General features: G+C 36.1%; 1 protein-coding gene across 2 annotated transcripts in view; it reads left to right on the forward strand.

The window, feature by feature from the left end:
- Positions 1-16,260, forward strand: part of nolo (ADAMTS-like no long nerve cord) — a 180,795-nt gene extending 164,535 nt beyond the window's left edge. For both annotated transcript variants that reach the window (XM_090394335.1, XM_090394334.1), the window contains exon 19: positions 12,295-16,260. In XM_090394335.1, the coding sequence (XP_090250461.1) occupies positions 12,295-12,301 (7 nt within the window). In that variant the 3' untranslated portion in view covers positions 12,302-16,260. The remainder of the gene's footprint in view (positions 1-12,294) is intronic.
- Positions 16,261-27,594: the final 11,334 nt, after the last annotated feature.

Consider the following 27,594-nt stretch of genomic DNA (forward strand, 5'->3'; position numbering starts at 1 on the left):
TTATTGTGATCTAGTTTTTGTTTTTAAGTGGTCTTGTAAAAAATTTAGTTAATAGTATTTTGGCTGTAGCCATTTATGTAATGTAACATAGCTTGTGCATGTACTCCAGATTATGACCTTCATATGAATGTCAAGACATCGGGAAATTAAAATAGTTATTCATAACACAGTTGTAGTCTCCATAATTTTACTAAAATAAAAAGAAAAGTAGCTAAACAGTTCACTGTATGGATATCTAAAAAATAAGTCTTTCATTTCCTTTTATCCTAAAATGAATTAACTTTCACAAACATCCATGGTGACAGGAATGTTTGTGAAAGTTGTTAGGCTGTACATGTTTGTCACCCATTGTGAGATCACTACCCTGCTAATCAGAGACTTTAAGCAGTGTAAAAAAGCACTAGCATCTAGATGTGGGATCCCTGCACCACTGAATCTTTTATCCAAGTACATTTGTATAAAGGATTAAACAAGAATATAAATTTTTGAATTTTTAATTTTAAAAATATATATATACATCTTTTCATTGGTGGGATTCACATATAAAAAATATAAATAACAATGGTTGCAGAAAGTAAGGCCAATATCATTGCCCAATTTTTGCTGTAGCTCTCAAACAGTTGCTACATGTTTGACAGTCAAATGTGTAGCAACTGTATGACTAGCTACATTCTGTGCAGCTAGTCATACACTACCTGAAAAGAATGTATTGATGACATTGCATTGCAGCTAATGATATGATGAGATGAGACCAGATACTTATTGCTTAGTATACCTGTTTTTGCATTAAATATCTTTTACCTTTGACCTGAAACCCTCATGAAACCAAGAGACAAAAATGACAGTTTGAACATTTTATAGAGTTGTAATAATAAATGGTGTAAAATTGTTTCAAGCCATTTACATCATAAAAGCAATTACTACTTAACTCTTTTTATGATTTTATGAGTATTGGAAAAACTATGATGTTTGGGACACCACCTACAACAAGCTTTTATTGAGCCTCATTTTGGTCTCCTCCACTAAGGGGGATTTCATGGTATATAGTTCTTTCGCAGTTTATGAGTCAGCTGTTCTGTAGATAATTAACAGCAAAACAAACTGTACTGTATCCTTTCTTTTAGGCTTGCACGGTGATCCGAATGCATTTTTGGAAATTATGGAGACAACTACCGTGTTTGAATAAAAACTTTAGTTTACTATTACTAAAATTTTACAATTCGACGTTTCGACCTTTATGTCGAGGTCATCTTCTGGAGCATACAAATATACACAAAAACGAATCTAGATTACAGTAAAACCATAGCCATCCCATACATTAAAGTTATCAGAAAAAGCAACAGAATCCTACAACATTATAACCTCAATGCCACCTTTAAACCACCCACTAAACTTAAAACCATATTCAGCTCCTCTAAGGATCCTCTCCTCCCATTAGCACATCCTGGAGTCTATTGCATCCGCTGCACCTGTAACTTGCCGTACATTGGTGAAACAGGACGGACAATCCCTATACGCAAGAAAGAACACATTAGACACATTAAATATAACCATTATGGTGAAGCAGGCCTCTCAGACCATGCACTTAACACCTTACACCAAATCAACTGGAAAAGCACCTGCTCCTTACACCGCACAAAAACATGGTACGAAAGAAAATTTAAAGAATCCTGCGAAATTCTGATAAACCACCCAAATATCAACAATAAAGATGGTATGAAAATTCCAAGGATCTGGATGGCACACATTCAGCCAACCTAATTTGAAAGATTCAACATAGTCAGGACTCTAACCAATCTGCTATTATTAGAAACCATTCAACTCCAACTGGCTGGAATGATGTTAATATATGTATATAGTAGACAACACAAATAATAGGACTCTAGCGTTGATGTATAATTTTTTTTTTTTTTTTTCACCAGAGGTCAGGCCAACAATTGTGGTAGCGGTTAGTCAGTGTCTTTAACGAACCAGTATGATTGTAGTATAGCTTGTTTCCTGTGTATATTTGTACGCTCCAGAAGATGACCTTGACATAAAGGTCGAAACGTCGAATTGTAAAATTTTAGTAATAGTAAACTAAAGTTTTTATTCAAACACAGTAGTTGTCTCCATAATTTCCAAAAATGCAAACTGTACTGTATTCAATATATTTCAATGCTATAAGCATATAGCATTGAAGGGTAGTAAGGCATTTAAGGATATAGCATATTTCAGCAGGGAGGGATGGTGGAGTGTTAATAGATGAAATGTGCCCCTCTAAATGTAGAGAACTAAAAGGGGAAAAGGGATTGATGGCTTTGAGAGTATATGGTGTGAGGAAGAGGTGGATAGGACAAGCTTTTTAGTGGGATTTTGCTATAAACCACAAAAATAGATGGTGATGAGCAGGAAATGTTTAGGTATATGAGTTTGGTAAGTGCAAAATGTGTGATAATTATGGAGAAATTTAAGTATAGTTCATATGCCTAGTTCATATTTATATATGAACTAGGTAAAAGAAAGAGCATACAGTATGCTCTTTCATAAGGGGAGCAAGTATAAGAGAACTGAATTTCTGGAATTTTTGAGGGACAAATGACTTAAGCAGCATGTGGTGGAGAGAACATGAGAATTAAGAAGTTTGGACTTGGTCAAAGCACCAGAGGATCTGACTGTGACCAAGATGACATACTTGTCCCATGTGGTGAGCGTGACCATGTAGTCATGACTTGAAGGATGACCAGGCATGCAGAAGTATCAAGGAAGGAATTTATGTGGAATTATATGGATTATTTGGTGCATGGAGGTCATATATAGGCACAGACATGAGCATGACTTATGGAGTGGGTGCTCCCTATGTCATGCTCATTAGTTTCTCATCCCCCCCTCCCCCCCTCAATGCATGCGCCTGTTCTATAAATTTCCAACAGATACTATCAAAAATGACAGTGACACTGTTGTTCAGGGAAAAAAACCTGCCACAAAAAAATCAGTCTATGCAAAAAAAAACAAAAAAACAATTTAACGTTTGTAGTCTTAATTCAAACTTAAATTACAGCAATCCCTCAATTAGTGCACCTAATGCGTTCTTTAAAACAGGTTCATTAATCGAAAACGCACTAATCGAGTATAATAACCTATGGAAAAAAGTATAATTCGCTCCTCAAATTTCTTTTTTTTTACCCTTGAGTTTTTCATAAAAGAATTAGGGTATAAATCAGAGCCTAGTTAAAGGAAAACTATGAAGCTGAAAGACAATAAAACATATTCAAAATATAAATCTATTATTCTGGCAGGCATTCTGTTTCTTTTTTCATACAACTGCCTCTTCTGCAAATTTTCCTGCTTCTCTCTTCACAAGGGCATTGCTACTTAAAACTCTCTAAACATTGCTACTTAAAAGTTTTGGTTGCATGGAAAATATTTAAATTTGTTTCTGTGAAATCTCTTTGGGCTTGTCAGTGATTAAATTTTCTTCATATTCATCAGGATCTTCCTGCTGTGCATCTAAATTTAGCAGGTCCGAATCATTCGGTTTCTTAGAATGAGATTTAATTAACTTAGATTCATTTGAAAAGCCTCTAAAATCATTTGCACAATGTGGAAGAATGTGCCTCCAAATGGACTGCATTTTGCTAGCAGTAATTTCACTTAACTTTGCGACTTTATAACCAGGCCGAGATTTTTCTGATTTAGCCAGAAAAGTCTTGGAAGGCATTGGCTTCCAAATAAAAGCCAGTTTCATCGACATTAAATATTTGTTGGTCACAATAGATCCCCCCCCCGCCTTCTTATACAATTTTCTTCAAATCTCTGGATAATTTGCAGCCGCCTCCTTATCGGCACTTGCAGCTTAGCCTGTGATTAGAACATTATGTAGGCTCTTTTTCAAACCACCCAGCACTAATGTAGAATTATTTTTTTCCATCATTGATAGCCCTTTCTTTCAAGGTTGCAAAGAGACTTAATGCTTTTGATTTAATAAGGTCAGTTCAGCAGGTTTGTATTCAGCAGCTTTGCTTAAAATTGCTCTTAGAGTTGATTCACCTATTTTTGTGTTCTTGTCTTATCTTTGCTCTGGACTTGCCTTGTTCACTTTCTTTATTATTTCAAGTTTTTCTTCCAATGAGATTACTTTTTGAATCATTTTCACACTTTCACTTTTTTGCTCACTAATTCTTTTGCTCATGATGAAAGGTTGGTTAAAAAAAAAAATGTATATAAGGAAAATAATTGCAAAGGAGGTGTGAGATATGATCAGGAAAATGCTATGTAGTAGACGACATAAATTTTGGCGGTAAAAATTTGGAACATAGTATACATAGCATACATGGAAGTAGTGTAGTATATGGCATTAAAAATAACTTTGTAAAATGTTTCAAATCAGTAACTAAATTATTTCATTCTGGTGGTGATTTTTTAAAATAGTTAGCCATAAAAAATGTATAGATAGAAAATTTTTAAAATCTGTAACATTTATTTCTAAGATGTATACAGGCACACTAATCGAATTTGGGGATCGAAAAAAAAATGACGCACTAATCGAAAACGGACTAATTGGGGGTGCATTAATCGAGGGATTACTGTATCAAAATCTGATCAGTGATTCCTTACTGAACCTCAACATGATAATTTTCAGTAAGGAACTTCTGCATACTTCCATGGAAGAAAATGACAGTCCTTAAATCATCTCTTTATGATGAACTCTGGCTTAAAATTTCCTTGTTCACACTTTGTTGCTTTCATTTACTGCCTTTACCGATCTCCCAATTCTCATAACTAGCCTAATCTCTAATTATTTATTTCTGAGGGTTGATTTTCTACAGTCTAATTACCCAGACAGTGAGATCATTTTCCTTGGAGACTTCAGCTTTTATAATTCAAACTGGCTTCCCTTTTCTAACTTCTGAACTATTTACTATTTGTAATGATCTAATACAAATTGTCCATCTGCAAACGAGAATGAGTCCTGATACTTCAAATAGTTTTCATTATGTGCTTTGGTTGGAAATTCCTGGGTTCGAATCCCATCTAGAATGTGAAGAACCTTTGCTAAGGCTTTTCAGTGGAGGCCTCAAGCGAAATGAGCTGATTGCTCTGCATACCTCTTCTGATAGTATCCTTCCAGTTGTGCTTAAAATTTTCACTTCAGAATTAAACCATGTTATATATTACAAGATATTATACTCATCTGCATTTACCCAGCAGTATGGAAGCAAGCCTACATTCAGCCGATCCTTAAAATAAAAAAAAAATCCAACCATCAAACTATTGTCCATTGCCTTTACTTCATTCTTTTTCAGAACAATTGAGATCATCTGCAGCCACTATTTTTCTATAGCAGATCTTCTATCCAATCCTATCTGGCTTTGGATATAAGCTCTTGAAAGATTTGGAGAACTTATGCAGATACTCTTGTCATTTCCAGGAAATTTGATTTCATTTGCACAAAAGCCTCCATACCAAGCTGGTGGTATGGTGACTAAGTCGCCATTTTCCCTCTCTAGTTGTACACTGCATGACATGGTAGATGGTTTCCTCTCTATTTAACATCCAAATACAATACACAAGTTCAAACTTATCAAACAGATTTTTCATCCTTCTCTTTTATTCCTTTCATCTCTGTTGTTTGGGACAGCCTTCCCCCTTACTATTTTTCCCAAGGAAAATACAACTATAATCTCCAACTGTTAATGAAAGTGGTCCTCCTTTCTCCATGTATGTCACTTACCCAAATATGGCACCATTTGTTTTTGAAACTACTCCTGTATGAGATTAATGTCTATATAAAAGAGGTACTAATTACAAACAGGAAACAAAGGCACATCAGTGAATTTTCTAACCCTTTCTTTAGTGAATTATTTCATTATTTAATATATATGGTTCCAGTAGAAGAAATAATGATTATGGAAAGAGATGATAATGCTTGGTGAAGATGGTAAAATGATAATCATTGCAGAGGATGTGGTTGAGATATTAAATGAGTAATTCATAAAGAGACTTCATTTGAATGTGACATCAGTTGGAACTTAAATGTTGCTAACTACCTGGAAGAGAGACAGAGGTACTTTCTGAGGTACAGGTATTGAAGAACTGAGTAAGATGTTAATAAGGCTGTAGGGCTTGGTGATATATGTTTTGAGGAAATGTTTCCAGGTAGTTAGCAACATTTAAAATTTGGCTACTTTTTTAACTTGATTCTTAGACTGGACCAAATTCCAAAGGAGTGGAAAGAATTCTCATATGCAGAAAAGGGCAATCAACAGATGACTCGTCCTCACAGCTTCACTGGTCAACACCCATACACAGTCCAAAGCCAAACATATTATTATTATCCCAAGACACCCATGGAGTCAAAGACTCATTGCAAGCAGTCTCTTTGTCATACACACAACATTGAACTGTCATCCCTACTCTTGTGCCCATTCATTCCATCTATGCAAGTTTTCTTGTAAGGCCACAATACTTGCTCTACTCCTCACAGTTCATCCTAACTTTGCATCATATGCAAACGCAACTCAATATCCCTATTCATTCAAATCTTACACAATATCATTAGCATGCAGGTTAAAAAGCAATGCCCCTGGAACAGATCCCTGAGGCATACAACTAGTGACTTTGCCTCTTCTGGGATATTGCTCCCCAATACACAGCTTGCTGATATCTATTAGATAGCCAATCTCCAATCCAATGCACTAGTCTAATATTCAACACCATCTTCATTTTGACTATCAACCTATCATGTGGAATCTATCAAATGCCTGTGCAAAATCTAAGTATACTACTATGTATCTATCTATCTTCCTCATCCAATGCAGCTGTCGCTTTATTGTAATAAGTAAGCAGATTACTAAAACATGGCCTCACTTCAGCAACTCTGTGCTGTCCATCAAAAATAATACCACTATTGTCAACCCATTTCTGGATTCTGGTTCTTGCTAGACTTTCCAACATTTTAACCACAACACCTATAATTTGAGGCTTGAGGTCTGTCACCTCCCTTATGAAGTGGTACAATCTTGCCTTCCTTACACTCCTTTAGAACTTGACCCAATGTAAAACTCATATTAAACAAACATGCCAAGGCAGATGTTAACTCCATGGCATGTTCCTTCAAAATACACTGCTTGAAAAGATATAAATTGACACCATAGTGAGATGAACAAATGGCCAAGGCACTTGCCTTAATAAGATGTAGGACTTACTTTTGCTGTGATGACTGCAGCAATCTTACAAGGCATACTACTTCCACAAACATATGATAGCAATCAATGGGAATTTTGGAGCATTCTTCCTGTATGCATGTAATGAGGTCCTGGACTGTTGTGGGGTGGCTATCTCTTAAACTCACCTGGTGCTCCAGTTTATCCCATAGATGTTCAGTAGGGTTGAGATCAGGGTTCTCTGGAGGCCAATCAAGCATGATGTTCATGTCCACAAATCACACCATTACAACAGCAGCATCCTGATGACATGGTGCATTGTCTTGCTGAAAGAGAGACGATGGTCAGTTCCATAGAAACACCACAAAGTAGAAAGTATTGCATTGTCCAGAATGTTCAGATACATCTTGAAGTTCAATGTTCGTGACACCACAAACAGAGATCCAAGGCCAAACCAGGAAAAACAGGACAATACCACCACCACCTCCAAATTTCATAGTTGGAGTTACACAATCTGGTAAAACACATTCACTGAGCATTTGCTTGGTAGAGGATGTAGCATGATTCATCACTCCATAACACAGTTTTCCAAGCTTCCATGTCCCACTGTGTATGCTCTTTGTACCACTGAAGATGATGCTGCATGTTGGTTTTGGTAACATGGGACTTATATATTGCAAATCTTGGTTCTGAATGTTTTTGTGCAGTTTCGTGTGCTTGTCAATGCCCGGAACTCAGCAATCAATGTGCCGGCTGACAAATAGTGGATTTTTATATATTAACCTTTTTAGAATCCTAGTCACATTCAATGAGTGTGGTGGATCATCCACTGTGAGTAGCACTTGCAGTCGACTCCTTGCATTTTCATCTCAGTATGGTATCATTGTTGACCTGCGATGGCCCAATTTGTCAACAGTTTGCTGAAGATAGGTTTACAACATGGAATCCTATCACAATGCCTTTTTCAAACTCCATCAGTTCTCTTCTTGCAACAATATCACCTGGACACAGTTGCATCATATTCCTCCAATTTATTCCAGCTACAAAAAACGCAACTCGTTACATGGCATGATGCACCTTGCTCATGGGGATGTCTGTCAACGTCTTTCCAAGCAGTGTATGTCGTGATATATCATCAAGTTCCACAGGCTTATTAACATCAAATTTGCTCAGTTCCTCATATACCTTTTGCTCACTCAGTCAATCAGTCTCTCCTCATCGTCCACTGCTCTCAAACTCTCCATTTGACCTTTGGTTCTATTGAACCAACCTTTTCATTCTATCTACTGCTGTTCTTTGAAATAGCCATCACCACACTGTTTTTTCCAATGAATACAACTTCTAGCTTCTCAAGAAACTTGCTAACAGACTCCTTTCTTCTTAACCACTTGTTTACGTACAACATTGCTCTGTTTTAAGTCTTGTGAACTCTTGTGCACAGGGATCAATAAAAAAAATAAAATAAAATAAAAATTGTTATCGGTACTATTAAGTCAGTTTCTGCAGTCAAGTCATACCTTTGCCACTGCACACAAACAAGTGCTTAAATTAGAAATCACAATGAACACTGATACCATTTTCAGGTTATAACTGTGGTACATTTATTTTTTTATATATAGTAATCCTACCCAGAAAGGAGATCATCTGTGTAGGAAGCTTGTTAATCGTCTGCCAACTGTTCTTCAGTTCTCTTTTTCATTTTTAGATATTTTTCAAGTTTTGTGAGTTACATACTCAGAATCTGTTATCGCCAACATTTCTAAAATACTGACTATGAGATCCTTGGAAAAAAGAGGATTAATATTTTAAAAGTCTAATCAAAAATAGATTTACACATTGTGATTCTTATTGGTACTAGGCTCTGTCAAAAGTTCCAACAAGTACTGGGGGGGGGGGTCTGGAAAGTTCTGATCAACACCTAGAACAAAAATTAATTTTATGTCTTCTTATATATCCTAAAAGAAAAAGAACAAATTATTACAATTTGATGAAACATGGGGGTTAAAGATGATATTATTATTATTAATATTCAGGCTTCCATGGAATCAAAATACTCATCGTGGGAGGTCCTTCCTAAGAACATAAAGTCTGTCAAGACACATTGAGGGGAGCCCCCCCCCCCCCTAAGAAACATAGTCTGTCAAGACTCATCGAGGGGAGGTCCCCCTAAGAAACACAAAGTCTATCATACCACTCCTTAAACTCATTGACTGTTCTCGCTCTCACCACTCCATCAGTGGTGAGAAACCACTCCTCACCCTCTTGCTCACAGTTTCCTTTTGTAACTTCCAGGGATGGCCTCTTGTCATCACTCCTTCCCTCTGTTCAACCGCAAAAGAACTCCCCAGTGTCAACCCTGTAACCACCTCTCAACAGTTTAAAAGTCTCAATCATATCACCTCTCCTTCTTCTATCCACCAAACTCTGCAGTCCACATTCCCTCAGCCGATCCTCATAACCAAAATTGTACAGTCCTGAAACCATCTTTGTCATCTGTCTTTGTACCCTTTCCACAGTTAATTTATCCCCTTCAAATCCTGGGGGCCAAATCTGAGACCAATAGTCTAAATGTGATCTGATCAGAGACTTATACAACAGAATGATAACTCTTTTATCTCTGCAGGTCAGTGTCCTTCTCATAATTGCAGCAATCCTCTGTGTTCCCTTCACCACCTTTGCAATATGTCCCCTAAATTTCAGGTTTCTATCAATCATCAACCCCAGATCTCTTGTCTCCCCTACTTCCTCCAGTATAACTCCTCCCATCGATGTTTCCCAAACCTCAAGACCTTACACTTTGCTGCATTAAACTGACCCCCCCCCATTCATTTGCCTATCATCTATCTAGCTTATTCAAATCCTCTTGCAGGACTACCACAACTGCACTATTACTAATAATCCTTCCCAGCTTCGCATCATCTGCAAACAACTGAATATCCCCTTGCAATGTCATTGATATAAAGGTTAAACAATATAGGTCCTAGTACTGAGCCCTGTGGGATCCCACTTGTAACCCTCTGCCTCCTTGAAACTGCTCCACCAAACACAACTCTCTGATACCTATTAGACAGCCAATCCTGAATCCAGTTGACTAATCTGACATCCAGACCCATATGCTGCAACTTAAATATCAGCTTATCATGTAGCACCCTGTCAAATGCCTTCGCTAAGTCTAAGAAAGTTGCAGTATATGCCTTTCCCTCATCTAATGTTCTTGTAACTTTATTATAAAAGGCTAGAATATTGCTAAAACAAGAGCACCCTTTCACAAATCCATGTTGACTCTGACAGATAACATTACCCTCATCTGCCCAATGCTGTATACAGTCCCTCACTACTTTCTCCAAGATCTTAACTACTACTGATGACATATACACAGACTGGCCTATAATTAGACACTTCCAGTCTGTTACCACTCTTATGCAATGGCACTATCCTACCTTCCTTCCATTCCCTGGACACCTTTCCCGCAGCCAGACTTTCATTGAAAAGCCAGGTTAAAGGCACTATCAGTTCCCTAGTACATTCTCTCAAAACTCGTGGTGTAATACCATCCAGTCCCAAAGCTTTACTGACATCCAGAGTACCCAGTATCTGAAACACACTCTCCTCATGTACCTCTAAACCTCGAACCTGCCCTATCCCTCTAGCATTAAAACTGACTCCTCTAGGGTGAAATACTCCAATAAAGTGTTCATTGAACAATTCCACTATGTCCTCTGCATCAGTCACTCTATTTCCATTTTTATCCCACAATATCATTCTTCCACAGTCATTTCTTCTCTAACTGGCCACATAGCTAAAAAATTCCCTAGGATTTTCTTTGGATCTTAGGGCCAATCTCCTCTCATATTCCAGTTTCGCTTTCCTTACCACATTAGTCACTCTTCTGGCCTGTGTCTTATATTCTTCATGCACTTCTCTTCACCTGTCTCCTTATATCTCTTCCATAGCATTTTTTTCGCATGCAATTCCTGTTTAATATTGTTTGTCATCCACTTTACTCCAAATTGTGTCCTCTTCTTCACTCGTGGTATACAACTTACCATTGCTGCTAACGAATATTCTTTCACAATTTCCCACACACTAATGATATCCCGGCCTTCCAATTCCTCCCTCCATGATACTTCCCCAAGTTGACATCTAAGACTATTATAATCACCTGCCTTATAATTCCACATAAGTTCCTCTCTTTGATACTCCTGCATGTCTATTCATTTTCCAAGTCAAAACCATATGGTCACTCTCTCCAACTGGTGGGAGAGATGTCATCTCAGTTATTAACAACTCTTCTGATGCTATAACCAAATTCGAAACTCTTGAACCTCTTGTTCCCTCTGTTACATGTTGCCCAAGACATTTGTCCCTCAAGAATTCTAGAAATTCCATTCCACTATTGCTACATGCATCTTCCTCTCTCCAATTTATACTACTGTAGTTAAAATCTCCCATAACAATCATTCTTCTTGCAAAATATGTTCTTTCTTGTGGTTATATCAGTTGCTTTAATATCATTTTTGTTCTAGATGTTTATCAGAGCTTTCCAGACCCCTCGTCCCCATATATATTGAACCTGAAAATTACTGCAATTTGATGTAATCAATACTGTCAGGAGATCCAAGGAAATTTTAAGAAACTGTTTCTAGCATTTTTTTCACGTGCCTACCTTGATCTTGGTTAAATTTTTCTTAGGGAAAGATTATTTATCAGGATCTCAAGTGAGTTCCACTATCTCATTGTGATTTCAACTTTTTCTTAAAGGAATTCAACAATTGATCTCTTTCACTTTGGTTCTTCATTTCATTTTCCCTCCCTCCTGTGTGTGTGTGTGTGTGTGTGTGTGTGTGAGAGAGAATTCAGTAATCCTACACACACATCCCTACCTTGATCTTCTTCTTTGCATAGCTTCATAATGGCAAATGTCCTTACAAAAAATGCAACATAACCAGTCTCCCACTTATCTTTTTATACAAAATTTTTCTTTATATGAAAAGAAATGAAACTTGACAATCCAAACAGATACACCGTTATGAGATGTTTGTTTCATAGTCCAGATATTTCAAATTCATTTCCTATTCTTTCTTTTTTTTCTACATCTTTTTAACATCATGATAACTTATAATAATCACATCTCTTTCTTTTATTTCAGAAGCTGAATGCACAGATGATTCCAGCTACTGTGGTTTAGCAAAGACCCTTCAAATGTGTTGGATGTCACATTATCGACATCACTGTTGTAAAACGTGCACGGACAGCTAAGAAATCCATCTCCCATGATTGGTTCGGTGAAGAGTCAAGCATACTAGTTGAAGAATGTTGGACGGCTCTCTTTCTATCTCTCTGTCTCTATCTTCTGATCTTCCTCCCTTTCATTATCTTTGGCTCACCTCATATCATGCCACATTCCATACTGTCATTCCAGTGATACCATAGACAAAGTTAAAATAAATTTTGTTTTCATATATACATGCCTGACTGGAATGGAAAAATTTTAAATAAACTGTACAAAACAATCAACTATGACTTCAATTTAGAAGAACAAATATTATAGTTTACTGAAGATTCATTGCTATCTGTTAGTATTACTAAGAGTTATAAATTAAATCAGATGTAAATTTCAACTGGTCTTCAGCGAAACAAAAAATTGCATTAGATTTTACTGTTCTGCTGTATTTATAAATTAGTATGTATAGTTTGAAATGTTTTGTTATATTTACATAAGAAGTAATCTTTTACATGAGTTGTGAAATGAACAATTATTAAATATATCATTTTTAATTTTATACTAAAAATGTTAATAATTAAATAGTCAGTAGCTCATCTTTTTTGTTGTGAAATGATTTTCTGACATTTTTAATTGCCATTGTTATCAACATATTTGGATAAAATCTGCAATATATACAATTATACTCTTTTAAGTCTGCAGTTTCAATATCTGTCAGAGGCTCCTTCAAGTATGTAAAATAATCTTTGTGTTTTTGAAACTATTTATAGCAATCTAATGACTGTGATACATTGTTTCTTAATGTTGTGAAAAAAAAAATCAAAGTTTGCTGCCTTTTTTCTGTAAGTTTTTACTTCTACATCTCTCTCTTTATATATATACTCTTTTAATGAGAGAATGATAATTTATTCACTTTTTTTAGAACCATGTAAGCTTTAGATACCTACAAGAAAACATATCTCTCTCTCTCTCTCTCTTTTCCTTCCCTTTCCTTCTTGATAAGCTCAGGGAAGGGAGGGAAGCATAAAAAGACTCTGAAGGCAGACAGTTTTTGGTTAGAAATGACCGACTTAAATGAAAACTACATCCATGCAGTATTATTAAATAAAGCTTACTGTGCTAATTAAATACTAATACTATTATATAATGATAATAGTAATAATTATTAAAATTTTGCTGATGTTACTTATTGATAATTATGCAGATAATAAACTGCATTACAAACTACTAAAATAAATTAGTAAACACTCTTGATTTATACAGACATTTCGTATCAAAATTCAAAAAATCCACTAAGCATTATTTCAAGATACGTCATTAACTTATTAGTAATGATAGAATAAAATCATATGTCACTGCATAAATAAATAAGAAATTCGATGTTCCAGATTTAACATATACCCTTTTCAATCTGTATACATTCCACAAATGATTAAATACATTCCATTTTAGAAGCACATTTAGATATGAAATCATTTAACTTAAAATATTTATAGAATGAACAGAGCAGAGTCCATAACTGGTACAGGTCATCATCATCGTTACACTCCAGAGCATCATGTCCCTTCAGATAATGGAGTGTGAGCAAGTCCAGTAAATATCAGTATATAAAGATAGGTGCTTTCATTAATATGTGGTTCCGAATGACCTTTTAATATATCACTAGAGCATTGGTGTGTGTGTATGTGTGTGTGTGTGTGTATACACACATATACTGCTCGGAACATTCCACGGGTTACTTGTTAGATAGTATTCATTCAATAAAACCCACACATGGGTGATGTGAAACGTCCATTAATTTTTACAGTAATTGTGCATAAGCGTGCAGTTCACTGCCGACATAACTCTTACATATATGTGTACACTATACACATAACACACGTGAGAAATTTATCTATCGCTTTCTATTTCTCTCTCTCCCCCTCTCCCCCAAATTCTTGCCTCTCTCTCTCTTCCTTTCTATCTATCTATACTATCACAGTCCCCAAAAACCAAAGTGTAATAGTGGCAATAAGGCAGTAGCTAGGAGACAAATCGTTGGAAAACTTTGCACCTAATCTAGTCCCCCTACCCACCCACCTTTTTATATTCTTGCACTGCAGTGCAAACACTGTAGAAAAGCCTACTATGGTGGATATTTTGATTTATCTCTCACAGTTCCTGTAGATGTGTAGTATGTACATAGTAGGCTTTCACAAAGTAACAGTAGCTATTTACCACTACATGCCACTGTATTTTCACTATCTGTTCCATTAGTTCTCGTGCTATGAGGAGCTAGCTAGAATTAATGAAATAAATAAAAACAAAACTTATATCCATATGGTAGGTCTCTACAGAACAAGTGCCAATACTAATTTACTATCTATATATTTAATCTCAAAATAAGAAAATACATTTATTTTTCAAGTGTCACAAAATGTTCCGATTTTAACTAAATTTTAAATGGATTTCAACGACAACAAAAAAATTGTTTATACTGCTACATTCGTTTGGTTTGTTACAACTTTTTTGTAACAAGAATGGCATAAGCTAAACTAAACTTGTGATTTGGCTTCTGTTTCATGTATAATTCAGTGGTAATTTATGTGGGATTCTTAAGTTTTGTGATAATGATTTACATAATATTTCTCAGGTATCCACAGTTACATTTATGACAACCTATGATTAGCATAATCATCAAATAAGAACCTCTGGCAGGACTGCTTTTATATATAAAACCTTAGAAATAAAAGTTATTGAAGTAAAGTATTTCTTGATGCTATATTTGAGTTTAAATTTAGACAAATGGTTTTCTTAGCATATAAAATTAAGCTCCATCATATCAACAATCACTTCGGTAAAATATCAAAGCACTAATTAGGTTAGTAACTGCAAATTTTAAATCTCATTCACTCTCTAATTAGAAGTCATAAATATCTGTTAACAATTGTAGATATTTAGATATGAAGTTTGAATCACTTACTATCCATTTCTGATGTAGCTTCACTGTTACTTTTTTATTTGCAGATGATTTTAATATACTGATTTCAAATAAATACCAAATGAAAAAATGCAGCAAAATACAAGTGACTATGAGAGGCATTAAGACCTGACTTGTTAATTTGCTACTATTGAAATTAATTTTCCTACTCTCTTGACATGACTTTCTGAGTTAGCATTTACTGTCTAAAGTAGAAAATCTGCAGTGCACTTGCATTTCTCCAATCTCCCAAATGGAAAACCATAACCAAACCAGATGTGTAGATGCAATATAGTATCTATTCAGTGTGGAAGAAAAAAAGAAGAGCAGGATTGCATATTTTGCAATCAAATATTTTCACCACCAACCAAAGCAAGAGGACACTGATATTATAGAAACAGAATACATCAAAGAACTCTCTCTGATTACTGATGTAAAGTGATTCATTTAAATAAGCAAAGTTGATAAAAACACTACTGAAATCAGTGTACTAAATACTGCCTGCTCTGCCAAAGAGGGCAATTGTGAAAATGTAGCATAATCCTAACAATATGATACACGGATTGCTAACTACATTAAAACTAGTCTATTAAATTATGGAACAAACAAATAATATATATACACATTATTTTCTATATCTTTCTCCACAGACTTTTACAAATAAGTTAAAATCTCAAATTTCTGTCACTTCTTAACAGGAAAAAAAGATTAATAGTTACTAGATACCAGTAACTATTTTAATTCAACTTTTTTTTCCTCCATCGATTCTTATTTAATGAATTATGAAATAGGTTTCATCTGAGAACGTAGACAATGAATTGTACTTCAGTGGTTTACATTTATACTGTTATGTAGAATTTATAAAGTATACTGTGAGGGAACACTGTACTTTGTATTTGAAATGAATAAAAAAAAAATTCTTGGTGTCTCAATCTCAGCTTTTTTTTTTTTCTCTCTCTTATATACAACATACACATTCAGAGAAATCTAGCATAATTAAAATCACACAGTAGAAATAACTCTTTTGAACCTACTTTGGCAGGTGCTAAACAGTTAGTTCAGAGTATTCATTTGTCAATCCATATGTACTTAACAGCAATTATATGTATGTAACTAGAGCTACTTACTGGAAGGATCAGTATAATTTAATTGAAATAAGATCCAAAAAATAAAACAACTTTTTTAATATTTCTGATTTTTACTTTGGTGTTAACCCTTCAGTGCTGATATATGAGAAATTTTGAGGATCTAAGCAAATTTGGCATTAACTTTTAAAAATTGTTTTTACTATACTTGTAACTCTTGTCTCTCCTTAAACACATGTCATAAAATGGATTTGCCAAACCTGTAGCACTGGTTGATTTCCCTGTACTGCAAGTCTTAAAAACAGTTAACCATTCAAAAGCATCACAAACTGGTAAATCATATTTTGAGGAAACAATAAAAATGTGACTGAGTGAAATTGAATTTGGTGATATAAATATCAGTACAGATTTTAATTTTGAAATGGGTCAGTGATCACAATATAGTTATTGTGAATATGTTAATTGTTTGGGGATTCACAGTGTTTTTAGAAAGTCAAAATTTATCCTACTTTGGCCAAATGCAGTCTACAGCTGTTTATATAATAGCAGTAGACTGCATTTGATCAAAGTAGGATAAACTACAGGTGTAAAAAATTGTAGAATTTTTTACACCTGTAGATAAACATCAGGATAGGCTAGTGAGAAAAGTCTCTCCTTCATTAAGCTAAAAAGCAGCAGTTTGGTTGACAGTGCAGAAGGCTACTAGAATGGCAATAGATATAAGTGTTTTGGAAATACGTTTGGATACACGTTTAACATATAGTATAGTATAGCATTATTGTATAGACTGGCAAAAATAATAGTCGTGAGAGAGAACAGGAGTGCAAGATGGACAGGGAGATGTGGCATAAGCAGAGTGTTCGCAGCAGCAGCGAATGAGTGTATGAGGATGCTTAGCATAGGAATGAGATGGCCGGAATATAAGGGGAAGTCAGTTGAGTCTGAAGAGATATATGGGGTAAGTGATGATAAAGGTGATTAGATACAGGGAGGAGTAGGGAAGTCAACCAACAGATAGCACAGGTAAGAGTGGTTATAGCCCTAAAGTGAACTGCTATTTATTTACAATATATGCTAGAAACATCAGAAATATGGGAAATGGGATTGTTTCACTGAATTTATTTGTTCAAAAACTGTTGGAATAAGTGAAATGTGGTTGGATGAGAATGACATCCTGATGGGAACAAAAATGCAAGGGGGGGATGGGAGTTTCTGATGAAGGAATTTATTTTCACACAAAGTGGCAATGCAAGAAGGAAATAGTGACAGTGGTTTTGAGACAGTATACTGTGAGGCAGAGATTGGCAGGAAGAGATATTTAGTCAGATGTTGCTATAGGCCAAGGAATGTGGAGTGTGGTGATAAAAAACAGCAACTATAATATAAGCAACTTCAGTTAGTGATATAATAACATATCACTATATAGTATATAGATGGAAATGAAACGATAGCATTTAGGAATAAGGAAAATAAGTTTCTTGAGAGACAACTATATTAGGCAGTGTTTAAAGGAGGGCATGCAATGATCGACAGTTAGATCTGATCATGCATGAGCAAAGGATATACAGGGTGTTCGGGATAAATTTGACATATTTATAATTAATTATATTTTTCCGTAAGTTACATGTATTAACACACACTTCTCTTCATTTAAAAGTTTGGACCCTTCTTCATTCATATACAAGATGTCAGAAAGGATGAATAGCTGGAACCCACCTGAATCATGGAAGAGAATAACTTGTATCATGATGATTCGTGCCCGCCATCAAAATAAGGATATTACGACTGCTGCCCAATGCTCCCTGAATACAGTAAAAACAATCAGGCATGAACTAGAGACTTGCAATGGTGACTACGAGGATGTAGCAAGAAGAAAGATCCCTAGCAGACGATCTGATTGCGTTCGTACAGCAGAATTCCTCGCAAATCTGCAGGAACAGGTGTTGAAGAACCCTGGCATTGGAATTCGGGCTTTGTTCGTGGAGTTGCTAACTGTAGTCAAGCCCTGGATAACAAGGGTAGCCAATGGTAGGCCGTATGTATGGCAGCAGGATTCGGCCCCTTGCCACACCTCTGGGAAAAGTCAAAAATGGTTGTCTGAAAATTTCTACGACTTCACCAGTCCAAATGTTTGGCCTCCAAACTCCCCAGACCTTAACCCCATGGATTATTTTGTATGGGGCGCAGTTGAAAAAGACACCAATCGCACTTCCAGTAATACAAAAGCCCAGTTAATGGATAAAATTAAAACAGTTTTTGCGGCCCTTCCCAGGGAGACTGTAGCATCAGCTTGTTCGAGGTTCCGAAGCAGAATTGAAGCTGTGATCGATGCTAATGGTGGTTATTTTGAGTAAATCTTGTTGATAGTATTGTAATTAACTCTGCCTGTAATGTTTTTTTGTCAATTCATTAAATTTAATAGATACAAAGAAGATTTTCTTTTTCCTTACGAAACTGTCAAATTTATCCTGAACACCCTGTATGTGCAACCAGAAGACTAGTGATTATGAAAAGCTTAGGAGACAGCTTAGAGCTGTGGCATGGAAAGAGGAGTTAAGCAGGAAGGAGATAAATGCTATTTGAGCACTGACCAAAAAATATTTAATAGAATCAACATGTCAATGTATTCTAAAGGAAAAAAAGAGTGAATAAGTCAATAAATGGATGAAATCCATTTATTATAACAAGGTGAAGAATGTATTGGACAAGAGGTGCATATATAGTGACATACTTAGATTTTGCAAAGCCTTTTGTAAATTGCCACACAAGTTGGTAACTAAATTGAATAGATGGGATTGGATACTAGATTAGCGTTGGATAAATGAGACTGGTTGTCAGATAGGTTATACAATCAAACGTGTACCACAGTAGAAAATTAAAATTATATTTATTTTACACATATTTTGTTTTACATAACATGAGACGACATCATTATCATCATTGCAAGCAAAGAACAACAATGAGGGATTTCAAACAACAGAACAGTAGGTGCATGACCAAATTTGAATCACTTTATACATGTAGTTGCACATTTGGTAAGTTAAAAACTATTGGGATGAAAATGATAAGTTCAGTTCTTTATAATACAATTTATTTAACACAACTGAGTATAACAATTTCCCAGGTCTGAAGATCTGGGGTCCATGTTACAAAGTGTAAGGTTCCAAAATTTTATAAGCAACAATGGGATGCAGAGCACACACTCAGTGGGGAAATTTTGAAGGAGGTTGTGAAGACAAGAGACCTGGGAGTGGTGGTGGACAAGGATCTGAAATTCTGGGGTTGCACTGCATAAACTAAAGTCATCACAGCACATTTCAAAGACCTGTTACACCTTAATCATCTTCTCTGGACCCTTTCTAATATATCATCACCATGAAATCCAGGGGACTAAATTCTATGTATTGCTGTATTCTTATACACTGTACAATGGAACCATAACTTCTTTATTTCTGTACAGTGTATAAAGCCTTCAATACCCCCTCCTATGGATCATTGAACAAAGATCCATAGCAGGTGATAATATATTAGAAGAGAAGGTGATTAAGGCATAACTGGTCTTTGAAATGTGCAGTATGAAGACAGATTGAAGGAATGCAGTTTGTAAAGGCATGTGAATAGGAGGAAAAAGGGGGGAGATATGATTGAGACATTTAAGTTGTTGCTAGGCTAATGTGGAAGAAATGTTTAATAGAATGAGGTGGAAACTCTATAAGAAGGGTGTAAGGAGCAAGTTCTTTGCATGGAGAGCGGCTGGTGAGCAGAATGCACAGATCACACTGCCTGACAGTATGATGAATGCAGATCCATTAAATGAGCTTAAAGCAGTTTTGTGAGCATTTTATGACGTTGTGTACCTTCTGCAATGAGTCTCTTGATGCCATAGGATTATAATTATCATTAGCTTGATAGCCTTACAAGGACCCTTGCCTTCTTCAGAAACTTTTGCCAGTTTTCCTTATTCACTGCTGTGTTCCTCCAATTTTTGATTCCCAGAGCCTTAATATATCCTAGATCACTCCATCCTCCCATTTCAAATTTCCCTTTTTCCTTCTGGTATAGCATTGAACATCATCTTATCTTTCTGTTATTATCCATCCATATATTATTATTGCACAGGCACCTTGATGGAGTCCTGAAACATATTGTGGGAGATCTGAATTATCAACACAATATCGTACCTCTCCTTGAAACCAGTATAGACACAAAGCAACCCATTCCATTCATTCACCACCTCTCGAAGTAAAAAATAGTCCTCACACCCTTGCTGACCACACTCATACCCAACTTCTAGGGATGACATCTTCTTCTGTTCCCTCTAGCCAAGGTGTTGAAACATTTCCCCTACATCCTTATATTATTCATGAGTTAGCTGGTCATCTTTCTCCTTATTTTCTCCTTATTTCTCCACAACATTTTCTTTTTTTGCAGCTCATGCTTAATGATACTATTCATACATCTAATTTCCACCTGATTTAACCTCCTGACCTTGGGTATAGTGTGATACCACTTCCTCCAGATATCCCTTAACTATTCTCCATGCTCAGTGAACATCCTTCCTTTGAAAATCTTTATGCCATGGTACTGCTTCAAGCTATCTCCTAAGTGTATCATAATCGCCTGTCTTATAGCTCTACATAATACTCCTTAACTGGAATCTCAAACTTGTTTTGCTCTCAAGTCAAGACCACATGATCACTTTCTCCAACTGGGGGATAGCCACTTTAGTATGGACAGGTCTTCTGACCCTATAACAAGATCCAACACTCTCATACCCGAGTCCCCTCCATCACATTCTACTTCAAATAATTATCTCTCAGTAAGCATATAAATTCCATTTCCTTCTTACCATGTGATCTTTCCTCCTCCCAATCTATGTCTCTGAAGTTGAAGCCTGCCATAATTACTCAACTTGCATTCATCATGCTAATCTGCTGATGCATATCTTCCACATCATCGCTGGCACCCTCTGGCCTACAGCAGCAACCAATTTTATATTTTGAATTGACTATCCCATTTGATATTGTTGCCCTGAAAAATTCCACATTTTTTGTTCATTCCCCACTCATTCACTTCATTGGTGCCTTCACACAAACTCATCTGCATCTGTCCTAATTGTTTTAGTTTTCCCGACTTTTATACTTTCACACTCACAGTAAATAAAGCTCTCTGCAGACACCTAACTCCAAATCCATTTAAGTGCAGCCTATTAGCATTGTAAAAATCTTTCCATCCATCAAACTCAGACCACACATCCTGCTCAAATTAATCTATTGATTTCAATGTACTTAATAAAGTCTGGCTCATTAAGCAATCTGTACAATTCATTATTGTATCTTTTTTTGCCATCTCCAATTCTCTTGTGCTGCTCCAAAAATATGTCTGAGAATCCTTTTACAAATAGACCTAGCAATTTTTCATCTGCCGTTGATAACAACCAGTTTTCAGAGGAATAAGTTAATACTGGTCTTGCAAGCACTTTGTACATAGTTATTTTTGTTTTTCTTGAGATCAAGAGATGAAATGGGACTAAGGTGTTTTTCCTAACTGCATAGAGACATCTGTTTGCAAATTGACATCTCTTGCAAATCTGTTTGCAAGAGACAAATGTTTCCTGAATCTCAATACTGTTTACAATTAACTTCTTATCCCAAGTATTTAAAACTACACATGGTTTCAAATTTATACGAACCAATTTCAACTTGAGAAGAATCATCATCATACATTTTTCTAGTTACTGGCATATATCTGATAAATTTGCAGATACATCTTCTTTGCTGTCTTTTCTAAACAGATAAAAGTTTCTTTCATTGTTTTTTTGTATCCTTCCTATAATATCAATAACTGGTAATTAATTTACGGAATTAACAACGCATATAAAGTAAATTAATTAAAGATAACTTTAATGAATCACTTCTATATTTCGACAATGTCACATTGTCATCTTCAGGAACATAAAGATATGGTATGTGCACTACAGGAACTAACAAAGCAAATGAGGCAGAAATTAAGACACTAATTTTGTTCCTAAAGTCCTAATGGTGCCCTCTTGCGGGCTAATTTGGTAGTCTTGGCCGTTGGGCTGAAGTTCTCATAATGAAAGTCTCCCAAATTTGGGGCAGTTTCATGCACCCAAATTTGTTGAGGTTAGGAACGTTTTTTAGAGCTGCTGAAGATTCTTTGAATAATCTTTCGTATTTAAACTTGCTGCGATGGATTATTTTTGTCTTCTTCCAACGGATTTTATGGTGGGTATCTAAGGCATGGTCTGCCAGCCCAGAGCGGCTGTACTGGTGAAACCGGATGTAGTCTTGGTGTTCTGAAATCCTGATATTTGTTGTTCTGCCTGTTTGGCCAAAGTAGGACAATTTGCAGCTGCAAGGGACCTGGTATACACCAGGTAGGTCTAGGGGAAGTGGTTGGTCTTTGGTAGAGCGGATAAGGGATGCCAACTTTTTATATGGTCTGTAACAGGAAGTAAGGTCATATTTCTTGAGGATATTAGTTATTTTTTCAGAGGTGCCCTGGATGTAGGGGATAGTGATAGACTTGGTGTAGTCTTTATTGTTGAGGGGGGGGAGGGGGCCGCACTTTCACGTGGTCACAATTTCGCCTTAGCTCCAAAAAGGATTCCTGCTGAAGAAATCATGATTCAAATAGAGCGTGGAATTCGCAACCTGCCTATCCATACCGCCAACAACGTGAGACTGGATGTAGTCGGTGTTCTCACTAAAGCCAAACCTCCAAAATCCAACTTATCCAAAAACGAATATACAGCCCTACAAGAATTAAAAAACAAAAAAAAAAATAGTAATCACCAAAGCTGATAAGGGAAGCGCCACTGTGGTACTCAATCAAAAAGACTACAAAGGTAAGCTAAATTCTTTAATACGAGACCGTACTACTTACCTCCCCATTGAATATAATCCGACCAGCTCTCAGATTAGAACTATCCACAGACTCCTTAAGAAAGTCACTTCTTGGCCTGTGGAAGTCACCAACAAGCTTAAACCTTATAACTCTAGACCCCCCCGATTATATGGACTCCCAAAAATACATAAACAAAATGTGCCATTACGTCCCATAGTGGATGGCATTGATTCCCCCACATATAAATTAGCCAAACATTTAGCCAAAACACTCACACACTACACTGGCAACACACCATCATACATAAAAAACTCGGCCCACTTTAAAGCCAGTATAGAAAACCTCACACTCCAACACACTGACATAATGGTCAGTTTTGACGTCTCCTCCCTATTCACTAATGTCCCACTCAAAGAAACCCTTGAGCTCATCCAAGCCAAGTTTCCTCCCGATATCTCAGCCCTATTTCAGTTCACAATGAACTCAGGCTATTTCGTTTGGCAAGGAAAGTTCTACAAACAGATAGAGGGGACAGCCATGGGTTCACCACTTTCCCCACCCTTGGCCAATTTCTTTATGGAGACATTTGAAGAAAAAGCCTTAAACTCCGCCCCACAAAAACACACTATTTGGCTTCGTTATGTGGATGATGTGTTTGCTATTTGGCCACATGGCTCAGACTCACTCCACTCCTTCCTAACACACTTAAACAACCAACATCCCAGAGTCCAGTTCACCTTAGAAAAAGAGGAAAACAACACCCTACCCTTCTTAGACACTTTAATCACCCGCCAGCTTGATGGATCTTTGGTTTTCTCTGTTTACAGAAAACCCACCCACACTGGCAGATACATTCACCAGCAATCCCACCCCCCCCCCTCACAACAATATGGGGTGATAAAAACACTATATAACAGGGCAAAATTAATCTGCTCAGATGACAAGGCCCTGACTATAGAACTAAACCACATCCTCAACACTTTCTTAGCCAATGGCTATAACCCCAAAAAAATCCAAAAAATACTAAAACCTGAAAACCACAACCCCCCTCCCCCCCTCAACAATAAAGACTACACCAAGTCTATCACTATCCCCTACATCCAGGGCACCTCTGAAAAAATAACTAATATCCTCAAGAAATATGACCTTACTTCCTGTTACAGACCATATAAAAAGTTGGCATCCCTTATCCGCTCTACCAAAGACCAACCACTTCCCCTAGACCTACCTGGTGTATACCAGGTCCCTTGCAGCTGCAAATTGTCCTACTTTGGCCAAACAGGCAGAACAACAAATATCAGGATTTCAGAACACCAAGACTACATCCGGTTTCACCAGTACAGCCGCTCTGGGCTGGCAGACCATGCCTTAGATACCCACCATAAAATCCGTTGGAAGAAGACAAAAATAATCCATCGCAGCAAGTTTAAATACGAAAGATTATTCAAAGAATCTTCAGCAGCTCTAAAAAACGTTCCTAACCTCAACAAATTTGGGTGCATGAAACTGCCCCAAATTTGGGAGACTTTCATTATGAGAACTTCAGCCCAACGGCCAAGACTACCAAATTAGCCCGCAAGAGGGCACCATTAGGACTTTAGGAACAAAATTAGTGTCTTAATTTCTGCCTCATTTGCTTTGTTAGTTCCTGTAGTGCACATACCATATCTTTATGTTCCTGAAGATGACAATGTGACATTGTCGAAATATAGAAGTGATTCATTAAAGTTATCTTTAATTAATTTACTTTATATGCGTTGTTAATTCCGTAAATTAATTACCAGTTATGTCTAACCAACGTATAAGTCTTACCACTATAATATCAATATCAGAACCACACATGCCAGAATTTGGAACTAAAAATCTTTTCAAGTACTATATTAAACAATAAGCAAGATAAGGCATCTCTTTGTCAAACACCATTTTTATATATATTGGATCAGAGGTGTTTTGGATTTTAATCTGACAATGAGTGCTTCTCATTGCAGTTTTAACCAAGGCGATAAGTTTCTGTGGTATCTGTAGTTTCTCCAAAGCAATAAATAAATTAGATCTATCATATTTGTAGATTTTAGGGACTCAAAAACACACGTGTTGAACAGATTATTTTATTAATTACAAATAAAATAAAACTTGACGTTTCGACCTCTATATCGAGGTCATCATCAGAAGAATACACTGTATACAGAACCAAGCTACATGCTCATGCTTTCTATACCAGTAAACTAAATCTACGTAGTTAATAAATCTTTTTTCTAGCCTGACCTCTAGTGATAGAAATAAATATATATATATATATATATATTTTTTTTTTTTATTTTTTTTTTCTATCACTAGAGGTCTATCACTAGTTTTTTTTTTTTTTTTCTATCACTAGTGATAGAGGAAAAAAAAAAAAAAAAATATATATATATATATATATATATATATATTTTTTTTTTTTTTTTCTATCACTAGAGGTCAGGCTAGAAAAAAGATTTATTAACTGCATAGATTTAGTTTACTGGTATAGAAAGCATGAGCATGTAACTTGGTCTGTATACAGTTGTATTCTTCCGATGATGACCTCGATATAGAGGTCGAAACGTCAAGTTTTATTTTATTTGTAATTAATAAAATAATCTGTTCAACACGTGTGTTTTTGAGTCCCTAAATATACAAATATGAGTGCTGATCACGTGTAACCCTAAAAGAAATGAGATCTATCTATGCTATCATATGCAGCTAAATCTGTGAAAAGACAGTGTGTTTCAATTCCAAATTTTATTATTACTTGATACCTCCAGAGCGTCCCAGACTCATTGAAGGAGGGCAACTACACTACAACTCTCCACCAAACCACGAACTGCATCATCATCAAGTTCATTCATCATTTTTCAAGTATTTGGCATATAATGAATATCTGGTCATTTGTAAATCTTCCTTGAAGGAATCCATATTAATAATCACCAATAACATTCTCTACATAGGGGCAAAGTTTCTTGAATAGAATGCTGGAGAAAATTTTATAGGTAGTACATAATAAATTGATTTTCTTATAGTTAGAGCAGATTACATCTTTCTTATGGATAGGGCATATGATTGATACTTAGATTCCATCATCTGGGATTGTTTCATTAATCCAAATTTTGGTAATAGACAATACTGCCTAAAATATTCTGCACTTATATTTTTTATTCATTCTGCTTCAATCATATCTATTCCTGGAGCCTTACTGTTCTTAAGTTTTGAAACAGCTGCTTCCACTTCAGCAATTGGTGGTATTGGTTGAACTGCTTCAAAATCTTCAGTTTGGCTCTCTTTTATTGATGCCATCCGACTGATCAGATATAGTATTCAATAGTTGATCAAATGCTCTACCTATCTTTCTAGTATAATTTTTTTCTCACTCAGGATTATGCCTTCTTATTCCTGCATAACATTCTGGGCTGCACATCTTTCAGGCATCTATTTAACTCGAGTGCCTATTAGGTGATGAGAACATAGCAAATGTTAGTAGAATGGACAGTACCAATGATAGGATGGAAAATTATGTTATTAATGTCGAATGTGCAGCCATAAAAATCAAGAAGAATGAAATGGACATTAATGAAGAAATAGTGCTTGAATGTTACTGTTCATAGAACAAAGCACAAACCTGAAAAATTGCTGAAGCAGCAAGAGATTATCAGGGCTGAAAAGAGAAGGAAGCAGGTGGGCCAAAGTAATAATAAAGACCAAGCAAACAAACAAGAAAAACAAGTTAAGGAGAAAAGCATATATGCAGACTCAATGATCAGGGAGTATTTAATGAAATTGTGACAAAATTGTGTTTCCCCTGGTGTATGTGTTTACCCAGTTCATGTATTAGTTACACCATGCAAATGCAAAAAAGGTAAGATAAAGGAAATGGTTGTCTTGGTTGGCACAAATGATTTGAGATGCAAGAAGTATTCTATGAGGGAGGATATAAAGGAGTTGTTAGAAGAAGCAAAACTGAAGAGGGAGAAGGTGAAGATTGTAGTCTCCTATCATGCTATGATAGAGGGGAACGGAGGAAGAGGAGTGTATTGCTAGCTAATGAGTCTATACATAGGTTGAGCAGAATAAATTATGTAGAATTTGTAGATCTGTGTTAGATGGAAAGAAGGAATTGTACAATGCTGATGGACTGCATCTGGTTTTGGTGTTAGGTGTCTAGAGCTTTGTTCAAAGCATGCTGAAGTGCAAATTCACGAAAAATTAAGCAATTAGAGTGGAAGCAGGTGAGCATGTGTGAAACCACCCATGAGGCAAGTGAGTAAGAATGAACAAGGGCAGAATCTAGTCTCT

The sequence above is a fragment of the Typopeltis vanoorti genome, chromosome 6, assembly GCF_054136105.1.
Source record: "Typopeltis vanoorti isolate ZY-2024b chromosome 6, IOZ_Tvanoo_1.0, whole genome shotgun sequence".
Taxonomy (NCBI): Eukaryota; Metazoa; Arthropoda; class Arachnida; order Uropygi; family Thelyphonidae; genus Typopeltis; species Typopeltis vanoorti.